General features: G+C 42.7%; 1 protein-coding gene across 8 annotated transcripts in view; it reads left to right on the top strand.

Moving 5' to 3' along the window:
* The window catches only part of TLN2 (talin 2), a 450,559-nt gene that overhangs the window by 232,623 nt on the left and 194,277 nt on the right, over positions 1–23,659 (top strand). For all 8 annotated transcript variants that reach the window (XM_036843237.1, XM_036843236.1, XM_036843229.1 and 5 more), the window contains 5 exons: positions 16,063–16,234; positions 17,957–18,054; positions 19,703–19,832; positions 20,646–20,798; positions 22,582–22,724. In XM_036843237.1, the coding sequence (XP_036699132.1) occupies positions 16,099–16,234; positions 17,957–18,054; positions 19,703–19,832; positions 20,646–20,798; positions 22,582–22,724 (660 nt within the window). In that variant the 5' untranslated portion in view covers positions 16,063–16,098. The remainder of the gene's footprint in view (positions 1–16,062; positions 16,235–17,956; positions 18,055–19,702; positions 19,833–20,645; positions 20,799–22,581; positions 22,725–23,659) is intronic.

The following is a 23,659-nucleotide window of genomic DNA, read 5'->3' as shown; positions in this document are numbered from 1 at the left end:
TCTTCTGTTATTTTTCCAGCTTTAGCTTAAGTTTTGTATTTGTTCTCGAAATCGTTTTTCAAGTAGTTTAGGTTATCGAGACTGATAATAAATATGACACTATCTTAAAATAATAATTTAAAATACTATGCTATATTCACCCACCCTGTCAAGAGTTCATCATTTCATGTCATAGCCCCGGGGACATGTTTACTTCTTCCCAGTGCTCTTGATGAAGTAATATTTTTGTACACAGACTTAAATTTGATTTGGTTTTGTCATTTAGAAATGTACATCTTATCCATCACTCACTGATGAAATTGGCAGGACTTTTGACTTGGCTTTATTTTATTAAGTATAGGAAAATGGTACTCCATCTGAGCACTTCAGTTTAGTTGATATCTCTCTTGTAATTCTGGTTCGATCTACTGGGCAGTTCTTGAAACTTGGGCTTACAGAAAGCAGAGCATTGATATTTATCGGGCACATCCATGCTATTTTCTTTAGTAAAGTCTAGTCTAATCCTTTTTTCTGTCTGTCATTTCCACTGTTTGCAACATGTTTTAAAATTTATGTTAAGCATCTATCTTTCCTCTGCCTCTTTTCTGTAAATCTGGTTTATTGCCCATGCCAGATGTTTTTCCCCCATTCATGCCTTTTGTCAACTTATTTGATAGGGTCCTTTGCAGCCTGAGTCCTTGCTAGCAGACTCATTCTGTGGAGTAGATTGAACTATAAAATCTAATAGATTGATTACTGGTTTTTCCAGTTGTTAATGCATATTCATTTAGCTAACCTATAAATCAAACTGCTGATATCTGTACATTCAGATTTTTTGTTCTTGCCTTAACATCTTCTGGGTTGCTCTTTAAAAATACTGATGGTTCCTTAAAAAAAAAAAAATCTAGCTTAAGAAAATCTGAAATAAAGAACAAGAGTTTTTAAATAGAAAAATCCTTTCATGGCCTTATTTATAATAGTAAAAACAAGTAGCTGATGTACACAAAAAGGAGGATAGAGCAAAGTAAATTATGATGCCTTGCATTGCTGTGTTATGCGTCTATTTAAAACAATGTTTCTAAAAAGTTTGCAATATTGTGGGAAATGATTATTGTGTTATTAGAATGGAAGAAAGCATCAGGATGCAGAATTCTATACAATGTGTCATCTCAACCTACTTAAAATTATGCATAAACAACACAAAGGAGATGTGCCAGAATGTTAGCAGTGCTTAATCTTGGGTGAGGTGAGGCCAGACAAAAAGTCTGGATTCTGGTAGATCTGGGTTTAAACCTCCCCTTACACCTGTGTGTGCCTGTTGCTTAGGAGACACAGCCTCTTAAGCCTGATTATCCAGAGCAAACAGGACTCTCTCATTGACTCATTAAGTCAAGTGCTTAGTTCAGTGTATGACGTGTAATAATGCAACCGGTGAAATTTTGTTAGTAAAAAACAATACACATCTCACCCATTTTACCACTCTCCTAACCCAAGCACTACGTTTATTTTTCCATGTTTCTTTCTGTTTTAAAAGCACACAGTCGGAGGCAGAGCCCCCAGTGCAGTGGCCTCTGTCAAGCCATGTAACCACTGTGTCCTGGTTGCCTTCACTGGGTGAAGCCTAAACTCCTTAGCATGGGGTTATGGTGAAGATTCAGTGACTACAAAAAGGGCTTAGAACCAGTGCCAGACACATAATCGCTTATATGTTCCCTGCTATTCTTCTTGACTTAAGAAATTTAAAAAATAAATGTAGGTAAGGAATTCGGGAGAATGGGAAAATTATAGCAAAGATTTATGTATCTTGTAGAAAGCTGGACTTGATGATGTCTTAAGTCTGAGATTTGGGATATCACAGGCTATGTTAAGTGTAACTGAAACATTGCAAGTTTTAGATATAAAATGAGGGTGATCTTGGAATGAGTAGCCATGGAAAATGAAGATCCTTTGGAAAATCTAATCTCATGAGTAATTGCTGGGATTGGCACTCTGATAATATGCTAATGGACTTTGAATCTCCAGAAATGTAAGATTTAGTCACATCCCTTGGTTTGTTTCCATTCTCCACATAAGTGCCAGATTTTTAGGTCTGGGCTCTAACAGAAATGCACTTCTGATTTATGGTTAATGGATTAACATAGAGAAACAGCAAGAATATGTTTTTAATACTCTCTGTTTTCTTCAGAATCCGTCCTTGCCAAAACCATGCACTATTACCTTTTTGAGTGATGGATGGTGCTGGGGGTTTGTAGCCTGGAATTCACCCATCTGAGGTCAGCAGTGAAAACCCTTTCAGTGAAAGAAAGTGGAGCCAGGGAGTGGGAGATTTCTTCAGTTTCTTAAGTGAAACCAGGCATGATGGTTTGCCTTGTCACCTCACAACTGAAGTCCACATTGGCAGCTAGCCTTCAGTCAGGTGTGTGCTGTTTTAGCATTAAATTAGGCACAAGCATGAGGAAGGTGACCTGAGGGGGAACGTGTGTGTAGTTCTTTTCACACATTCTCCCAGGTTCAGTCTGGAACACACTGAATATATTTTTCCCATATCATTGTAGAACAAAGCTCTCTTTTTTTCCCAAGTAAAAGCTAGTCTATCTGTACCCATCCCAGGGGTGTGTGCCTTTAGTGACAAAGCTTGTGTTTATCAGCATCAGCAGTAGCCTAAAGAACCTGCTTTCTTAGGATTTTACAGGCTTGTCACCAAGGGTCAGAAGAAATTATGGGATGCGTTTATTCCCAGTTAGCCAAATGAATGGTGAATAATTCACAGTTCTCCTGGTCTTGACCTTCACTTTTGTTTTTCTTCTGTTTTTCTTCTTAGACCTGACCTTTTATTTCTCTCTATTTTTTTTTTTTTTTTTTTTTTTTTTGGTAAACAGCCTCAAATCATTTGAATGAGTTAGTGTATAAGAGAATTCAAAATCAGAGTTAAGAGCCTTCTTCCTTACTTGTCAGAGGAAGGAAGTAGCAGGACTGAAAGGTAACATGCAAGAGGACTAAGACATGTGGATGATTTATTCAGCTGTCTCGGCAAGCATAGGCAAACAGTGGGATTGCTGGAAAGCCAGCACTGCCTTCTTAGTAGCCTGATGGAAAACAGCAGTATATGCCACACACAGGCCAGGGATTCACCTATGCTCCCAGATCCTCTGTTTTTGTCTGTGAAATGGGGGTGCAAAACAAAACCTATTTTCCTTTGTAACCTGTTGAGCACATCAAGTAAAAAGACACCTGTGAAAGTGCCATGAAACCGTTCCGTGCCAAATGGACACGAGGCATAGCATCTCCTGGTTGTTTCAGTGGGGACTTCCCCCTGGGAAGGCTACAGATGAGTGTTCTGAGAGCCTAGGAGAGGAGAGGGTTTCTGCCAGCTGGGGTGGTTGGAAAGACTAGTTTCTAAAAGCAAAGCTTGATGCTGGTGAGTAACCAGGAAGAATGGAGAAGCATGGTGGTGCATTTCAGACAGATGTATGCCACACAGGGGAAAATAATTGAGTTATGCAGGGATTGAAAATATATTTGTTCTGTTAAAATGGAGAGTTCTTACATTGTGAGATGGGAAATGGGTGAATGGGGAGCCCAGACCCTTGAGCTAGGCAGTTTGAGCCTGATTACCCATATATTTCAAAATGCTGTATGTATTAAAAATCGGCTCTAAGCAAATTATAACGCTATAAACACATAGGTGTCTGCTCGCCTTCCTTTTAGCAGGTCTTCCTATGCTTCTCTGCTCATTGCCCTTTTTCAGCAGTGCCAGGTTCTGGATTGGTCTGCACTAAACTATCCCTCCCGCCTCAGAATTTCTTGGTAATTAGGAATCATCTTTAGTAAAGGACAGCTCTCAGCTCATTTGCTTGAAAGGTTCTAAAACTTAACTTTCTAAGACAGTGATGAATGCAAATGGCTGCTTTTATAGCAAAATTTAACTGGACACAAATCATTACGACCAACTATGTACTTAGCAATGGAGTTTCAGGTGCCAGTGCCAGGAGCCGGCTGGGGACGGGAGGGTAAGTTGGAGGTATCCTCGGAGGACTCTAATCACACCACACCCATAACCAACTCTGTTTATTGTGGCAACGCGGGAAGGTCTGGTTGTGGTTTGCTACCAGTGTGACCTTGAGAAGATCAGTTGATCTCAAGATTATAGTTTCTTCATCTGAACATGGAAAACAATCTCAAAGGTTTTTTCCCATCATTCTGTATTCCCCGTTGTATGCACGCTTTGGTTCTCTTGGTGACTTGCACCTCCATACATGCATTAAACAAATACTTAGCCCTTCTCTCTGGCAGGTACTTGATGGTGAGCGATACACATGGTCCCTGTTCTCAGGGAGCTTCCAGTTATTCCCAACTGATGTGGATTTGGTTCTTTTTTGTTTCTCATTTGCCAAAATAGGGAACTTCATCTTGTGAGCCATGAGGTTTAGTCTCTGTGGTCAGTGTAAATGGTTGCGGATGAGTAGAAATAGTGGGGTCTGCTGGATGTTTGCCCTCTGTTCATCCTTGAGTCATGATGTGAGTGTGAATAATTCCTAATGACTAATTTAGAAAAAAAAATTGGTGTACGTCTTTCCATGATGTGCATATTAATTCCACAAACATTTATTAAGCATCTACTTGTGGTGGGCACTGTGCTATGGCCCGGAGATTCAAGCGTGGCCGAAATGATATAGTCCTTGCTCACAGAGGACAGTGGGGGAAATGGACCTCACATGGCAGATGTATTCCTGACACTGTGTTGTGTATATATCTTTTTAAATTTTTATTTATTTTTTATTTTTTTATTTTTTAAAGATTGATTGATTGATTGATTGATTGATTGCTATGTTGGGTCTTCGTTTCTGTGCTAGGGCTTTCTCCAGTTGCGGCAAGCGGGGGCCACTCCTCATCGCGATGCGCGGGCCTCTCACTATCGCGGCCTCTCTTGTTGCGGAGCACAGGCTCCAGACGCGCAGGCTCAGCAGTTGTGGCTCACGGGCCCAGCCGCTCCGCGGCATGTAGGATCTTCCCAGACCAGGGCGTGAACCCGTGTCCCCTGCACTAGCAGGCAGACTCCCAACCACTGCGCCACCAGGGAAGCCCCATGTGTTGTGTATATATCTTAATGCCGGTATAATGGGGACAGGCAAGCATACAAAGTGATAGCCCTGTGGGTTGGGGGCGGGGCATTTATGAGGTTTGCAAAGCAGCCCTGGGTGCCAACCACTGGGCTAGAATTTTTGTTGACTTGCCTGGCCTGCTAAGTTCACACCTGTGGGTGGTTAATCATTTTTCCTATGCTCCTTGACCACCTGACTTTTTAATGACAATTATTTCTAGTTGAAGTGTTCAGAGTCAAACAGTGATCCTGGCTTCCTGTGCCTGAAGGAGGACTAAAAAGTTGTTCTTAAGTGACTGTTCTCTCTTGTTTCCTGGTCTTTTTCTAAGTGGGCTGTTGGGCACATGGAAAAAAAATCACATCAGCTGTGTTTTCTGTTTGCTAGTATTTTGTTGATTTTTGCATCTATATTCATCAGTGATATTGGTCTGTAATTTTCTTTTTTTGTAGTGTCTTTGTCTGGTTTTGGTATCAGGGTGATGGTGGCCTCATAGAATGAGTTTGGGAGTGTTCCTTCCTCTGCAATTTTTTGGAAGAGTTTGAGAAGGATGGGTGTTAGCTCTTCTCTAAATGTTTGATAGAATTCACCTGTGAAGCCATCTGGTCCTGGACTTTTGTTTGTTGGAAGATTTTTAATCACAGTTTCAATTTCATTACTTGTGATTGGTCTGTTCATACTTTCTGTTTCTTCCTGGTTCAGTCTTGGAAGGTTATACCTTTCTAAGAATTTGTCCATTTCTTCCAGGTTGTCCATTTTATTGGCATAAAGTTGCTTGTAGTAGTCTCTTAGGATGCTTTGTATTTCTGCAGTGTCTGTTGTAACTTCTCCTTTTTCATTTCTGATTTTATTGATTTGAGTCTTCTCCCTCTTTTTCTTGATGAGTCTGGCTAATGGCTTATCAATTTTGTTTATCTTCTCAAAGAACCAACTTTTAGTTTTATTGATCTTTGCTATTGTTTTCTTTGTTTCTATTTCATTTATTTCTGCTCTGACCTTTATGATTTCTTTCCTTCTGCTAACTTTGGGTTTTGTTTGTTCTTCTTTCTCTAGTTTCTTTAGGTGTAAGGTTAGATTGTTTACTTGAGATTTTTCTTGTTTCTTTAGGTAGACTTGTATAGCTATAAACTTTCCTCTTAGAACTGCTTTTGCTGCATCCCATAGCTTTTGGGTCGTCGTGTGTTCATTGTCATTTGTCTCTAGGTATTTTTTTATTTCCTCTTTGATTTCTTCAGTGATCTCTTGGTTATTTAGTAACGTATTGTTTACCCTCCATGTGTTTGTCTTTTTTACGTTTTTTTCCCTGTAATTCATTTCTAATCTCATAGCGTTGTGGTCAGAAAAGATGTTTGATATGATTTCAATTTTCTTAAATTTACTGAGGCTTGATTTGTGACCCAAGATGTGATCTATCCTGGAGAATGTTCCGTGCGCACTTGAGAAGAACGTGTAATCTGCTGTTTTTGGATGGAATGTCCTATAAATATCAATTAAATCTATCTGGTCTATTGTGTCATTTAAAGCTTCTGTTTCCTTATTTATTTTCATTTTGGATGATCTGTCCATTGGTGTAAGTGAGGTGTTAAAGTCCCCCACTATTACTGTGTTACTGTCGATTTCCTCTTTTATAGCTGTTAGCAGTTGCCTTATGTATTGAGGTGCTCCTATGTTGGGTGCATATATATTTATAATTGTTATATCTTCTTCTTGGATTGATCCCTGGATCATTATGTAGTGTCCTTCCTTGTCTCTTGTAACATTCTTTATTTTAAAGTCTATTTTATCTGATATGAGTATAGCTACTCCAGCTTTCTTTTGATTTCCATTTGCATGGAATATCTTTTTCCATCCCCTCACTTTCAGTCTGTATGTGTCCCTAGGTCTAAAGTGGGTCTCTTGTAGACAGCATATATATGGGTCTTGTTTTTGTATCCATTCAGCCAGTCTATGTCTTTTGGTTGGGGCATTTAATCCATTCACGTTTAAGGTAATTATCGATATGTATGTTCCTATGACCATTTTCTTAATTGTTTTGGGTTTGTTTTTGTAGGTCCTTTTCTTCTCTTGTGTTTCCCACTTAGAGAAGTTCCTTTAGCATTTGTTGTAGAGCTGGTTTGGTGGTGCTGAATTCTCTTAGCTTTTGCTTGTCTGTAAAGCTTTTGATTTCTCCATCAAATCTAAATGAGATCCTTGCCGGGTAGAGTAATCTTGGTTGTAGGTTCTTCCCTTTCATCACTTTAAGTATATCATGCCACTCCCTTCTGGCTTGCAGAGTTTCTGCTGAGAAATCAGCTGTTAACCTTATGGGAGTTCCCTTGTATGTTATTTGTCGTTTTTCCCTTGCTGCTTTCAATAATTTTTCTTTGTCTTTAATTTTTGCCACTTTGATTACTATGTGTCTTGGCGTGTTTCTCCTTGGGTTTATTCTGTATGGGACTCTCTGCGCTTCCTGGACTTGGGTGGCTATTTCCTTTCCCATGTTAGGGAAGTTTTCGACTATAATCTCTTCAAATATTTTCTCTGGTCCTTTCTCTCTCTCTTCTCCTTCTGGGACCCCTATAATGCGAATGTTGTTGCGTTTAATGTTGTCCCAGAGGTCTCTTAGGCTGTCTTCATTTCTTTTCATTCTTTTTTCTTTAGTCTGTTCCGCAGCAGTGAATTCCACCATTCTGTCTTCCAGGTCACTTATCCGTTCTTCTGCCTCAGTTATTCTGCTATTGATTCCTTCTAGTGTAGTTTTCATTTCAGTTATTGTATTGGTCATCTCTGTTTGTTCTTTAATTCTTCTAGGTCTTTGTTAATCATTTCTTGCATCTTCTCAATCTTTGCCTCCATTCTTATTCCGAGGTCCTGGATCATCTTCACTATCGTTATTCTGAATTCTTTTTCTGGAAGGTTGCCTATCTCCACTTCATTTAGTTGTTTTTCTGGGGTTTTTTCTTGTTCCTTCATCTGGTACATAGCCCTCTGCCTTTTCATCTTCTCTATCTTTCTGTAACTGTGGTTTTTGGTCCACAGGCTGCAGGATTGTAGTTTTTCTTGCTTCTGCTGTCTGCCCTCTGGTGGTTGAGGCTATCTAAGAGGCTTGATGGGAGGCTCTCTCAGCTGTGTTTTCTTACTGTTTTCTCCAAGCCTCGTAGCCGGAGCTCTCACAAGTTGCTGATGTGGGAGACCAGGGGAGCCTCTCCAATCAGACTCTCACCTCTAGACTCTCACTAGCAGGAAGAGATGGGAGGGCCCAGTGGTGGGGAGATAAGGTGATTAAGGCTGGAGATGAGCCCCAAATGGGACCCTCGGCCTCCTCTCCTCCCGGCCCCTCCTTGAATTAAAGACACCTGGTTCTCAATTAATGGTTGACCTGACTTACCTTCCTAGAAGATGACAGACACCTGTGGAGGCCTGTACTGAGGCTGGGCTCAGTACATGGAGTCTGAATGTTCAAGGCGAGCCCTAAGGTACTGGAGCACAGACTGCCCAGGAGAGCGAGATGGAGTGTGAGACCCTCCGGGGCTTAGCTTTCAAGGCACCTCTGGGTAGCTGTGGCCCAGTCACAATGGGTTCTTACTTGTCAGATGGGCTTTCCCCCCCTCCTGCCTTTCAGAGGAGCAGGTAAGGGGTGGAGAGAAAGGGAAGCTCTTTCCGGGGCATTTCTTTGAGAGCAGAATCGTTCACAGGAGATAGAAACACGGATGAATAATAGAGAGCTTCTATATAGGCCCACATTTTATGCTGACATTCAGTTATGTGATGCATGCTGTTACCAAACAGAGCTGTATTTTGCCTGCTGAGAGAGGAACAGACCTACAGAAGGGGTCAGGCACAGCCATCGTAATTGGGTTCAGCAGTCTTCCAATGGGTCAGAATGGAGTCAGCGGCTGGAGGGAGAGGATGGGATTGGTGGGTAGCTCTTACTCTCCTGCAGATCCAGAGCTCCACTGAGGCTTGGTGGCCTGTCCCTGTGGTCCTGCCAGCTGAGTGCCACTCTTCTGCACTCTGTACAGCAGAGTGGCAAATGTATTCCTGACATTGTGTTGTACACTGTGTTCTGTACAGCAGAGTATGCAGAACCAATGGCACCTCACATGGGTTCCTCCTGGGCAGAGGACATTGACAAGCCCTAGGGCAGGGGCATATTGTGATGCCAGCCCTGCCCCAGAGGGGGAGGTGTTTTTTCCTTTGGCCTCCTGGATTGAGGGAATTCAACTAACATGCAAGAGCAACAGCTAGGAGTACTAGGAGTTACCTGATCCACTAAAACGTTCCACTTCAGGGCTCATCCTTAGATAGTTCTGCATCTAGAAAAATCATGTTGTATGATTTGAATAAGGATGAACACAGGAACTGTGTAGTGAAAAGGGTTACTAGAAGGTGAGCTCCAGCTAGGCAGGAATCTTGTCTGTCTTTGCTTCCCTAATGCCCGTAATAGCATCTAGTATATGATAGATGCAGAATAAACAATAAAATGAATTTTGCAGCTCAGGTGGCAGCTGAACACAGTATGCTGCTTTCAGTGTTTCTCCAACTGCCATGACTAATAAATAATAACAACAAACCCTGTCCCGGTACTTTCTATGTGCCTTTGACATGTATGAACTTCTTTAGTTCTCTAGCAATCTTAGAGGTAGATTTATTATTGTCTCCTTTTTTAGAGAGGAGTAGACTGAGGCAGATGGCACTTAAGTGACCAGCCTAGGGTGGCAGCTGGTAAGGCAGGGGTGGGCTTGGAACACTTCATGGCCCTCACCGGGGCAGAGAGCCCAGGGCTGGTTGCTCATCTTGACCACCATTGCTTTTGGAGAGGAGGAGGTCTTGGCTGAGTCGGGCTTGTTTGTCCCAGGGTGCACTGGGGCGAGCCTGCAGCCTGCATCGCTGCCATCATACTGGGCTGTTTACAGCTCCCTGGGACTAAAAAGTGTTTACTTTGAAAGGAGAGAATGTCTGGGTTTCATCACTGGTGAAACTATTGGCTCATCTTCCACAGTGGATGGCACAGAAGGGTTTCTTCTGTCTGTCTGTCTCGGTCCAGGTGACCTTCACACATATAATCAGGGCCAAAATGGTCAGAGGGAGAAGAGATTATGCAAAGGAAAGTAATGGATGGTTTATGCCTTTATACCCTGTCTTTTTTTGGCCATGCCACGCAGCTTGCAGGATCTTAGTTCCCTGACCAGGGATCGAACCCAGGCCAACAGGATTGAAAGTGTGGAGTCCTAACCACTGGACTGCCAGGGAATCCCTGTACCCTGTCTTTTAGCAAAAAATGAACAGGGACTTAAAGTTCAACTAGATAGACATTTAACTTGGGGTAGAAGAAGAACAAGGATAGGATCATAAGATAGAGGCGAATTAGACACTAACAGTACTGCGAGAAACAGCATACATGTTCGGCTCTCAGCCTTTGTGCAGCCAAACCAGAAGAGGAAGCCTGGTCAGCTCTCCTAGGCTCCCAGCCTGGAGGGACAGGAATTAGCAGGAGGGGTGAGGTTACAGGAAAGTGGACATGAGGGTCAGTTGTAGTCAGGGTCAGTGCTGCGCTGACCTGAAAACATCACAGCGGAGAGAGGGGAGAAGTCAAGTTTTATCACGGCATGTTGTCAGAGCTGCATGATTTTCTTAGGGCTTGAATGGATCTATAGTGAGACTTCTCACGGGCGTTCTCACTCAGCTTTCGCTGGCATCTCTAGGTTGCTTTATGCTTTAATCCTACCTCCTTTTTGCCGCAAGTCAGGACACTTTATTCCAACAAATGTCTGTTCTGCACGTCTCTCATTGTGTCGAGAGTAGGGCTAGAAACAGCTCATTGCCGTGCTCCCCGTGGGATGGTGATTAAATCGCCATCCACTTTGGTTTCAGACCTCACTGAGGTTTTTCTGTGGGGGGGGGGAATCCTCTTGCGTGATAGTAGGAAAAGTACCTTGGCTTTATACATAATTTTGTCATTTATAAAGCATTTTTATGTACATAATTTGCATTTTTTTAAACATTCCCATGCAGGAAATTGTCGGTCTTGTTTCATGCTTTCATACTTGGGAACACTGAGTCATAATAAAACAGAGAGCCAAGAGTAAGTAGAAGAAATTGGAGCCTTTTAGTTTTTGACAACCATGCAGAGCTCGTTCAGAGTGACTGATTTGGATTTTTTGTCTTTTTGCGTAATGTGTTCCCGTGTAGTGAAACTGATGCTTTTCGCAGTGGTTGTTTTGAGATGGTAGACCACGAGATGAATCTCTGGTGTCCCTTATTCCGTTGAACGTCTGCCCTGAGCTAAGGACAGTGGCCTTCATTGTGAGATGTCAGGATAAGGAGAACAGGGGAGGAGCTGCCCAAGCAGCATGTGCCTGCTGGGAGGCTCCTTTCACGGGAGTTGGTGGCTTCCTGCTCTCTGAAAAGCAGAGAGAGAAGGTCCAAGGCATCGACAGGCTGGGACTGAACCTGGACCACACACTCCTGGTCCAGCGCCGTTTGCTTGAACCAAGACTCTCCTCCCCTCTCCTCTCACACACACACCGGCAGCAGCGTTGTGTGGCAAGGCACCTGCCTCCAGCAAGGACGCTTAGCTGTCCTGGGACTGACCCCGGGGCCATAATAAGGGGAAACCAGGTCTGTATAGATGCGGGCTAGAAAGGGAGGTTGCAGCATCCATGTGGTGAATTGTTTCTGGATAAAAAGCCTTCTAAGCATAAATCAGAGCTACCGCCTGTTCCTCCACCCCTTCCAGCAGGCCTCCGTACTTGTCGGGACAGCCCCCCTCCTCACTTGTCTCGTAGACCTGCTGCTCTGGCCTTACCCCTGCTCTTTTCTCGGCTGCCAGAGACCTCCAAGCAGCCAGATTCAGCTGTCCTGTCTCAGCGCCCCTCTTCCTGAAATGTGATTAGCATCTGACACACGTGATCTCTCCCTCCTGCTTGAGGCACTTTCCCTCTGGTCCCACCCTCTCTCCCCTACCACTAGGCCTCCTTGCGGGTTCCTTCTTGTTTTTGATTCTAGATTCTAGAATCTAGATTCTAGAATCTAGAATCTAGACGGTGACAACCCCACAGTTGTCACCTTCTTGATTCTAGAACATTGTTCCAGGACCCAGACCTTAGGTCTCTTCCCTCTCGTGCTCACTCCCTAGATGATCTTTCTAGCCCCAAAGATTTGAACATGACGACACTCCCGCACCCCGCATCGTATCTCCAGTTTTGTGTTGGACTCTGCTCTACCTCTCACTGAATACATCCCAGAGAAATTCATTAGCAACTTTTCACCCCAGACCTGTGCCTCCAGCAGCTTCCTCCCCCTCAGTCAATGGCTTCTTCATTTTTCCAGTTGTTTTGGATAGAAATGTTCCTTCCCTGTCACACCTTTTCTGCTTCTCTTCTTGCCTTCTGCTTCCCCATGTTCTGGGCTTCTTTCCCGTGTTGCTCATTGATTCTGCACCCTCTGTCCTGCAGCCCCCCGTTCCTCAATTTGCCCATTTCTCCTCGCTCCCCTCTGTGTCTTCTACTTCCGTCTGAGCTCCCGTGTGGTCTGTCCTGCTGCTCAGTTCTGCTCTCGGCCCCGTGTCGTGGCTCTGCCTTTCCCGACGATTGAGTCTTTCTCTGCTTGGCTACAGGGACCATTCATTTGCTCTTCAGAAAGTCCAGTTATTAGCCTGGGAAGGGACGCTTTCATGCAGGGATACTTATACTGGACTACTTCCTATTCTCAGGGAATGGAAGATATTAACCATCTCACCCTCTCTGGTGTGCTGTGTAAACAGCACCCATGATGTCATCAAGTTTCCCACTGACTGTTATCACCAGCTATGCTCATGGATCCCACAGTTTCAGGAAACCCCACAGTTGTCACCAGTTGCAGGGGAAAAACTAACCCATGGAGCGATTTACACTCCAGCAAATTTGTCAGTTATCCCTACGGTTTATATTTTTATTTTTATTGGAGTATAGTTGATTTATGATATTTTAGTTTCAGCTGTACAGCATAGTGATTCAGTATTTTTGCAGATGATACTCCATTGTAGGTTATGGCTGTAGGTTATAGGTTATAAGATAATGGCTGTAATTCCCCGTGCTATACAGTATATCCTTGTTGGTTGTTTATTTTGTACATAATAGTTTGTATCTGTTAGTCTCATACCCCTAATTTATCCCTCCCCCTTTGGTAATCACAAGTTTGTTTTCTTTATATGTGAGTCTGATTCTGTTTTGCATATACATTCATTTGTATTATTTTTTAGATTCCACGTATAAGTGATACCATACAGTTTGATTTCTTCAAATTGGAGAGTTGGTTGGTTAAATATGTATTAAAAAGAGTTGGGTAGAGCATTTTACAGGCATACCCTGTTTCATTGCACTTTGCTTTACTGTGCTTTGCAGTGACTGTGTTTTTTGTTTTTTAACAAATTGAAGGTTTGTGGCAACCCTGACTCAGACGAGTCTATCAGCATCACCATCTTTCCAACAGCATTTGCTCACTTCATGTCTCTGTGACCCGTTTTGGTAGTCCTCGCAATATTTGAAACTTTTTCATTATTTTATTTGTGATGTTACTATTGTAATTGTTTTGGGGAGCCCTGAACCGCACCCGTACACGAGACAGGGAACTTAACTGACAAATATGTGTTCTGACTTCTCCACTGACCAGCCGTTCCCACATCTCTCTCCCTCTCCTCGGGCCTCTCTATTCCCTGAGAAACAACAATATTGAAATTAGGCCAATTAATAACCCAACGGCGGCCTCTTAAGTGGTCAAGTAAGTGGAAGAGTCACACGTCTCTCACTTTAAGTCAAAGCTAGAAATGATTTAGTTAGTGAGGAAGGCATGTTGAAAGCCAAGACAGGCTGAAAGCTAGGCCTCTTGCCCCCAACAGTCAAGTTGTGAATGCAGAGAAGTTCTTGAAGGAAATCAAAAGTGCTATAGAGAAATCCTTTGTGAAAGGAGGAGTCGATCAATATGGCCCAAGACGTTGCTGTCTTTAGTAATGGCCACAGCCACCCCCATTTTTAACCACTACTACCCTGGTCGGTCAGCATGGCCCTCCACCAGCAAAACCGTTACGACTTGCTGATCGCTCAGAGGATGGTTAGCATTTTTTAGCAATAAAGTATATTCTGATAGTGTATATGTATTTGGTTTTTTTAGACATCGTGGTATTGCACACTTAATAGACCATAGTATGGTGTAAACATGACTTTTATATGCACCGGGAAACCAAAAAATTCGTGCGACTCACTCCATTTCGATATGCACTTTATCGTGGTGGTCTGGAACCAAACCCACGACATCTCCGAGGGATGCCTACGTATGTGGCTTTACAAGACCTCAAGATTGTAGATGGAAAATCATCAGATATTTTGAACAACTCAATCTAGTCACTGCCCAGGCTGTAGTGAATTAATTCTGTTTAGGGCAGATTGTCAGTGAATACTGCTATTGTTTGTTGAGAAGTGTATCTTGACATTTCTCAAATAAGAAATATTTTCATGTTTTCATGGGCCAAATTTATGTGGAACATAAGCAGAGGTCAGAATGACTTTACAGTTGGATAGCGTAAATGGTTGCTGCATGAGAGTGTGTGCACAACTTGCCCATGGATACCAGAGCATCTGTTGAGAAGTGTCCTCTGTATCCAAGTGACTATAGTCGCTGGATGTTAGGAAGCCAGTGGTTAGTGAAGCTTGCTGAGAAGCAACGCCTTAGAGGCTCCCACCCCTGGTCAGCCTGCTGCCCTCTCTGCCTGTGGCCACCTGATTGCTTCTTAGCACTTGCATTCCCAGAGGGAGCTGTGGTCCAGGTTTACAACGTGTAGATTCTCTAATAAAAGACGAGAAAGGAGTGTGAGATTGAAACTCCTGGGGATTTGTTATCCATGCAGCTCTAGGATTCTAATAGCTACTCACTGTGAAGTTCCTTATTTTGGCTCCCAGGATGACAGTGAGCTGGGTAAGTCTGTGTTGGCTTCTCAGGTGCAGGGAAGATGCCTCCCTCTTGTGTCCAAGGCGTGCATTGATAGAGGCTGGCCTGGGTTGGGGGGTAAGTTTCTGGCCAAGGAATGGAGCAGGTAGTTGAAATCACCCAGAAGCCACCAACTCAGAAAATGCATTAAATGACTGGACTTAAAATTTAAGAGGAAGGCTTTTACGAAATAATTCAAACCTAGCCTAAGCACCTATCTATTTTTAAAGCCATTGAACTGGATAAGAAGCAAAATATCCCAGGCGTTTGTCTGAATGAAAGAACAACTACATTGGCATTTTCTTCACTTTGAGACCCCTGAAGAGTCTGAAGCTGCCTGGCACACCGGGTGTTTAAGATAAGCCACTCTGGCCTCATTAGTGATGGCTGTGCCTTGGCCTGGCATTGAGGTCCCCTCAGGATTCAGTTCTTCTGTGAATTATGAAGGGCAGATAGCAGCGTATGGCTCTTTGATTGCAGGGAAATGGAAGCAGAGTGGCCAGTTGGCTGTCTCCTGGCGATGGGGCCAGGCCTCCAACCCAGGTCTTCTGGTACAAGATGTGGTGGAGTTTGGCCGTGAGAAGCACCCCAGAGGGCAGAGGTGCCTCTTCCCTGTGCCCAGGAGCTGCTGGGGAGGGAGCCCCGCAACTGAGGGCACTGACAGGCATTGTCAGGAGACAGCAGTGGGCGCCCAGGACACTCTGCCTCTCACCTGGAGGGCACTCACCTGGGAAATTCTACTCTCCCTTGGGGAAACCCCAAGTAGGGAGCGCTCTTGAGGAAGGAGCCTTGGTGAACTCCCATGGTCCCCTCCTTCCAAGGGGCTCTCCTTGCCACCCTGTGGCAATGGTAACTCCACGATTGCTGCTGTCCTATTCTCAAATTTTCAAAAGTTTTTTTTTAATTTGTGTTTTTATCTGGAGCCTTCTCTTTAATTGCCATTTTATTTTCTTTCAATTTTTAAAGCTGATTCAGAGTCTAACGTTTTTTTCTAATGGACAGTTATCACGAACATCACGGTTTGTTCGTTTGTGTTCCCCAGACATTCTAAGTGAGAGTCCTCAAGTCATCTGGAAAAATGGTGGCCCTGTCCTTAAAGATTTGTGTCCGCCACTGCAACGTGGTCAAGACCATGCAGTTTGAACCATCGACGGCGGTGTACGATGCATGTCGAGTCATTCGGGAACGGGTACCCGAGGCACAAACTGGCCAAGGTAGGCCATTGGTTATTTACTGGCTGCTTGAAATGTGTTTGTATGTTTTTCCCTTAGTAGCTAAGGAAACGGAGGCTCTGAGTGGTACACAGGTGTGTATGTTTCCAATGAAATGTCTTCTTATCCTGGACATTACTTGCCTCCTGTGTGAGACTTGTAATGACAATGATCACAGCTGCCAGCGAGCCATCATCATTGTCATGACCCTTCCATACATCAGCATTGTGCTCTGTTTACAAGTCACTTTTTGTTATAAAGCCCTATAGAGTACAGATGAAGCTGCTCTAACAGTTACCGCTTTTGTATATCCTGAGCGCTGTTTCACATGCCTGAAAACTTTCCACTGCTAGCAGCCTGCAGAAGACTGGAACAGCCATCAGGCCCCAGGGCAAGCCTTATATTTCAAGTATTTTGCAGGGGCTTTATCATCTTTGTCTTAAACCTTAAAAAAAATACTTGTGATACATGTTTTGTTTAATGTTTGGTTGAACCACTGACCCCTGTTAATCTGAGTTTAAACAAGAGTCATTCATACAATTTTATTTTCCATTTCCCTTTGTCTTCTCTCTACATTTCCTTCTTTTATTTAGTATTTAATGCTTGAGATATTGGCGTTACTCCTAAATTAATAAGCCTTCAGTGTGAAAATGGAGTAAAACTGTCCTTAAAAATTGGAATCATAAAAATCAAACGTTCAAAGATAGCTATTGTTAGGCCTGGGTCTTCTTGAAAAGATCCTTTACTCACAAAAGCACGAATCTTTTGGTCCAAAAGCAATATCTATATTATTCAAAACACTGTTATTTCTAGATTACCCAAAAAATCAAAATAAAGTTTGCCCACATTCCCAACCTTACTCAAGATCTGGTTGTCCAGTCATATCTGGTGTTTTTACTTTTCTGTTACTGTTTATTCCCAGAATTTTAAAACTTTGTTTGGGTTGGATTGCTGTAAAACTCTGGTGAAGATACAAACCTTTACAGATCTTGAAATTGTTTCTCTAAGAAACAACAGGAGCCCTGGCCCTCATCTGGTTCTCTGAGGTTTCCTTGAATCACATTTAGGAAGAAAGAGGTCTTGAGACAGGAAATGATACTGCTTTCCTCCTTCCTCCACCGGCTTGTACTTCCTGGGTCAGATTAAAGGATTTCTGTGAAGAACACAGGGTTTAACTCTCCAACTTTACTCATAATTTGGTGGCCTGGGGAGCAGCGACTTCATCTCACGCGGAACTCTTCCTTTTATTTTGTAATGCTATATGGGCGTGATGGAGGGATTATTCCAAGTGTCAAGGCTCCATTGGCCCCTCTTTGCTTAAGTGGCCTTGGCTTGAGTGATTACATGCATAGTTTCTCTACAGCTGTCTTACCATTCTTCCTGGGTTCTTGGCCTGGCTTTTATAGCATGTGATAGGAAACAAAGCCCAATTCAGTTAGAAGGAAATTTGGACCACTTTGTTCTCGGCATTTCCCTAAATTTTAGACACGACTGCTGCCCACTTGTTTTAAGAAATATCACCCTTGTATGTGGGTGTTGGTTTTGCAGCTCAGCTCTCTTTCCTCCCCATCTGCTTTAGTCCCAGCGGCTGCCCATGTTGTCAGAATGAAGTATTTCTCTAGTGAAGGAGAACCCCTTGCCAAGTCAGCAGACTCAAGAGCCTGGAAGTCAGTGATGGCGTCATCACCACTTTGTTTTTTATTTTTCTTTCTATTTTTCCTCCAGCTTCTGACTATGGGCTGTTTCTCTCGGATGAAGACCCCAGGAAAGGAATTTGGCTGGAAGCAGGCAGAACACTGGATTACTACATGTTGCGAAATGGGGTATGCTGTTGATCTTTTTTTGATTTTTTTCATCACTTTGTCCCTAGGCCTTCCATAGAAGCTAACATGATTATGCTTCAAAGAGAAAGAGAGACTCAACAACCTATTTTGATTCCAGGGCACTTTATTAATAGTTTTGATGTAATATACTTCGTAAAGGCTGTCCAGGTTAGTGATGATAGAAAATATCAGCAGTCCAAATTCTTGAAACTCCACAAAGTAATTAAAGCAGCATGAGGTTATGATTTTAAGCTGTTTCTACTTGCCATTGTTGGACTTGGTAGTTATGAAACATAGCATCTTCCTGTAAGTATGTAGGAAGTACCCTGGTGACTGGTGATAGAAAGTAAGCATAGAGAGAGAACAAAAATATAATCCTAAAGGTAGCCAGAAATTAAATATTAATCAGTGTTTTGCTTTTATAAAAAAGTTCACATTAGATATGAGTTTAATAACTATCAGTAACAGTAACAATAAAAAATTGTGTTATGGAAGTAGGAAAAAAATAATGAGTAAAAAAGTGTTAACAGGGAACTATATTCAGTATCTTGTAACAACCTATAATGGAAAATAATCTAAAAAAAATAAATATATATATATATATATATATATATATATATATATATATATATATATATATATGACACTGAATCACTTTGCTGTACACCTGAAACTAACACAATATTAGCTTAACCCCCGAAATATATTGGGTTTTGGTTTACGGAATAGACACATCGGATTGGTCAGTACTCCGTAAGCAAGAGCAAAGTATGAGTGGCCATTAATTTTCCCTTCCATAGTTCTCTTTTTAAGAAGTGTAGTAAAAGGAGAGTCTCTTATTTAGACATAACTCTCAAACTTATTACGCCTGTTTGGTCTTGCCATTATTGGCAGAAAACCACTTTTACTGTGATACACCACTACTGTGAAGAATTATGGGGGTATTACTAGTGTCCTTCATGACATATATATATTAAAAATCGCTTATAACTATGTAAGAGGTCATTGAAGAAGCACACTACAAACTTTTTAAAAAACAAGTAGGGGGCTCCCCTGGTGGCTCAGTGGTTGAGAGTCCGCCTGCCAATGCAGGGGACACGGATTTGATCCCTGGTCCGGGAGGATCCCACATGCCGCGGAGCGGCTATGCCCGTGCGCCATGAGTACTGAGCCTGCGCTCCGCAACAAGAGAGGCCAGCGCAATGAGAAGCCTACTCGCCACAACTAGAGAAAGCCCACTCGCAGCAACGAAGACCCCACACAGTCAAAAAAAAAAATAAAAAATAAATTAATTAATTAAAAAAAAAAAAAAAGTAGGAATTTTCCTCTGCTAATTCTCATTACAGCAGACCGTTCTCAGCCTTTCAGGAGGACATATGCTACTTTCACTTTACAGAGGTTAGTTTTCAGTAACTATGAACTATAAGTAGGACTTTCTGAGGTACGGTTTTACTATCAGATTTTAAAGAAATCTTTATGAAAGCAGTTTATAACACTGGAGATTCTGTATTCGTGGCAAAAATCTCATGAAAACTTAGAAGGAGGAAATCGGAGGGTGCTGGGGAAAAGTTATTTTTTAAAGAAAAGTGTCCAAGTTTATTACCTCGTTACCCACGCAGTGTGAAATGTTTGTATGATTCTGCTGTAGGATATTTTGGAATATAAAAAAAAACAGAGACCTCAGAAAATTCGGATGCTGGATGGATCTGTGAAAACAGTGATGGTGGATGACTCGAAGACCGTTGGGGAACTCCTGGTGACTATTTGCAGCAGGATAGGTAAGCGCACACGCGCAGAGCTTCTGGATTTTGTTTTGTTTTTAATAATACACCTCTTCTTTTTTTCCACCCCCTTTGGGTATCTAGGCAGTTTCGAATATATTGTAACACATTGACTTTGACCCAATCCCAAGAGAGTGTGTTCGTTTTCCTGATTTGCAAACCCACTAACTGGTACTGTCAACACTTGAACTTCTCACTGAGTCACAAGTGAGAGCTTTTATTTCAAAGACGATAGGAGTTTTCAATTGAAAGTAATGTTTCAAAATCATATAATTCAGCCTCCCGCCCATGGCTGAGATTCTGTATAAGCATCACTGATACCCGGGATCTCTCCTGAAGACTCGTGGGGACAGCCTGTACAATTCTTAGGCATCTTTTTTTCTCCTAGCTTCTGTTGGTCTCCTCAGAACAAGTCTGTCTCCTTTCTATATGAAGCCTCTTGAATATCTTCAGAAAGTGGCCTTGCCTGTCTTAGTTTCCTCATCATGCAAAGGAAGCCCAGCTCCTTCAGACACTGCTTGCTTGACATTGTCTTGCCTTCCTCTGTATGATCTCTACTTTGTTCTTATTACTCAAAAATTAGTCAGGAGACTTGAACATGACATTTGAGTGTGACTTAACTAGCTGAAGATCCTCCTCTGTGGCCAGTTACTTGATGTGTGCTCCCTGGGTGACCCTGACCTTCATCTTGGCAAGGCTTCGTTCCTGTCTTTTGCCCCCAGGGACTCCTTGGAGTATTATAGGCCCCAGGATGAAAGGAGTTGATAGCAATGTAATCACTGACCATTATAACCTAATTGATAATTTTAGGAATTACAAACTATGAAGAATACTCTTTAATCCAAGAAACAATTGAAGAAAAGAAAGAAGAAGGAACGGGTACATTAAAAAAAGACAGGACGCTGTTACGAGACGAGAGGAAGATGGAGAAGTTGAAGGCCAAGCTTCACACGGATGATGACCGTGAGTGTCTGAAGAGGAGGTGTGATGCAGGCACATGGTCAGCCAAGCCTCACTCCTCTCCCGTCATCTGTATGACCCAGGGCAGGGGTGTGTGGTTGTGCCTTTGTTTTATTTTATCTACAAACATGTTGGCCTGTTTCACTAAAAGATAGAGACCCTTAAGGGAAAAAAAAAGGACGATAATACCATTTCACATCTCAAAAGTAATCTCTTAAGGTGAAATATACACATTGTGTTCACATCTTCTCCATTGCTGTCTAAAGAATTTTTTTGTAACAGTTTGTTTGAATGAGGGTCCAAATAAGATTGGATGATAGGTTGTTTAACTCTTTTAGTCTCAAGAGTTTCCCTCCATCTCTTTTATTTTTGCCTTACAGTTTTTGAGGGGAAGAAACCAGATTGTTACTTGTATAGAATTTTCTACATCCTGGATTTTGTTAGATGACCTGTGGTGTCATTTAACATGTTCATCTGTCCCTTTTAATTCCTGAGATCTGGAGGCTGGATCAGATTTGTGTGTGTGTGTGTGTGTATGTGTGTGTGTTTAAAAATAAAGACTCCTATGTGTGTTGTGTACTTCCATTAGGAAGTTGAATTTGGTTGTTTCCTTTTTTGTGGTGTTAACAGCCATTGATGATCATTACTTAGATCCATTATTTCCTTAGGGTTACGAAACAGTAATATAATTCTATCATAGGAAGGTCCTTTTCTACGACTACAGAGCTAATAATATACAGAAGAGCCAGTATATATACCCCATGTGTCCCGAGACCTGTGCTTTATGCACCTGGCTGCCTGACGCCACCCCACCCCCAAGGATCTTACTTCATGCACATTTCACTCAGACCTTCCCAGCCTCTTTCTTTCATTGTTCTTTCTCTCAGTGCTGCATTGGGAAGATGTCATCCTTGTCATTATGTTTATTGATCTTCCGTGGGGCTTTCATTTCCTCTGACCCTCTCTCCATTCTCTCTTTCTCTCTCGCCTCATTTGATTTACAGTTGCATACTTCTTTCCAAATGAGACCTTAGTAGGCAAATCCTGAGGATTTTTATACTGTGCATGATGCTCTTCCAGGTACTGTGGGAGGTGAGGTCCATCCAACACATTCCCTGTGCCGAAGCTGAGGCTTGTGATAAATACTTGCTCACAATGTGTGTGTTGTTAAACCCGGGGAGGAGTGTAGGAATGAGAGCTGTGTGAAGTGTAGGGGAATGATCCATCCCTTTGCACCTAGGTATCAGGGAAGTGTTTTCTAAATGAGTGAGATTCCAGGTGTGCCATGGGCAAGGTTCTACCCTCCCCGACCCCTTAGTGGCCTGTCCTCTCCTTGCCCCAATTACTTTCATTTTCCTCCTCTTTTCTACTTAAGGTCAGAGGTAGTAACTCATGATGCTCAGAGTTTATAAATTATTTCACCTGATCAGACTAAAGACCAGCCTTGACTTAAAAAGAAATGCAAACTTGACTGTCTTGGCATAAAGCACTGTTTTCCTTATCCCCCCACCCACCACCCCAAGGAAGGCACACGGATTCTTTCTGGGGCTTTACTAAGTGAGGAATCACTGTGGATTTCTCCCTCATTTGCTTTTTCATGTGTCATATGGTACATGTGCAGTTACTTTGCAAAGTTAAAAAGCTCAGATCTAATCTAAGAAGTAACTATAACTGAATATCAGCATCCTAGAAATCCACGTCTGCATCACACTGCTGTTTTGGCTAATCCCCTTGAACTAAGAGGAAGAATCGACACAGTTCTGTCATATGTCGTCTTGCATTGCAGTAAATTGGCTGGATCACAGCCGAACATTCAGAGAACAAGGAGTAGATGAAAATGAAACGTTGCTGCTTAGACGGAAGTTCTTTTACTCTGATCAGAATGTGGACTCGAGAGACCCCGTGCAGCTGAACTTGCTGTATGTTCAGGTACAGTATTGAATGCTCAGACGCTGAGGTTGGTGAGCTATCCGGAAGCTCTGGCTGTGGCTCGTGGGGGGCAGGAGCTGGGCTCTGGCTCTCACCGTGTCTGTGACATGCACTTTCCAGTCGGGTTGGGTTGTGGTACAGGTTGGTGTCCACTGTGAGCTGGCCATCCAGAGGTGGGCCTTTGTTGGCCTCCCAGGTGGGGTCCTCGTGGCCCCTACTGTCTCTCTCTGCTTGGCTTCATGGCACTTACCTGGCTCATCACTTCACACGCACTACAGCTTTCTTAGCTTGCATCTAGAATACGAGGATGGTTATTGGTCAGAAAATCAGTACTTCTTATTAACTGAAAGATACTACTCTCTCAGTAACCTTTTATGTTTTTACCATTAACTGATTGTTTAAACTCAGATGAGTCATTCAAATTATCTGAGTTGCAGTTACCCAGTATGTAAGATGTGGACTTTGCACTAGACAGTCCCAAAGGTTTCTTTTGGCTCAAGGAAAACATCTTCCTCTCTCTCTCTCTCTCACTTCTTTCATTCTTCCTTATCCTCTTTTCCTTTCCTCTCCTTTTATTTATCTGCCTATCAGCTTATAGAAATAATGCAGGGGCACAGCGTCGCCTGTGTTTATAAATAAAGTTTTATTGAAACCACGTGCCATTCATTTATGCATTGCATGTTGGTAAATCCCCTTCTGTATCACATAATTGTCTACGTGTTGTCCGTGGCAGCTCTCATGTTCCAACAAAAGAGTTCAGTAGTTGTGACAGACACCACATGGCCCAGAGGTGTAAATTATTCACTCTCTGGCCTTTTACAGGAAAAGTTTGCTGACCCCTGAGTTAGTGGATGGAAGGAGGGCTGGGAGGAGATAGGCTGGGAGGCGAGAAGGGAGGGAGATATCAGGGCAATAAGAAAATGGTTGTTGGTTTA

The sequence above is a fragment of the Balaenoptera musculus genome, chromosome 2 (assembly GCF_009873245.2).
Source record: "Balaenoptera musculus isolate JJ_BM4_2016_0621 chromosome 2, mBalMus1.pri.v3, whole genome shotgun sequence".
NCBI classification, from domain to species: domain Eukaryota; kingdom Metazoa; phylum Chordata; class Mammalia; order Artiodactyla; family Balaenopteridae; genus Balaenoptera; species Balaenoptera musculus.
Note: the sequence above shows the minus strand (reverse complement) of the source record. Positions and strands in the feature narration are given on the sequence as shown.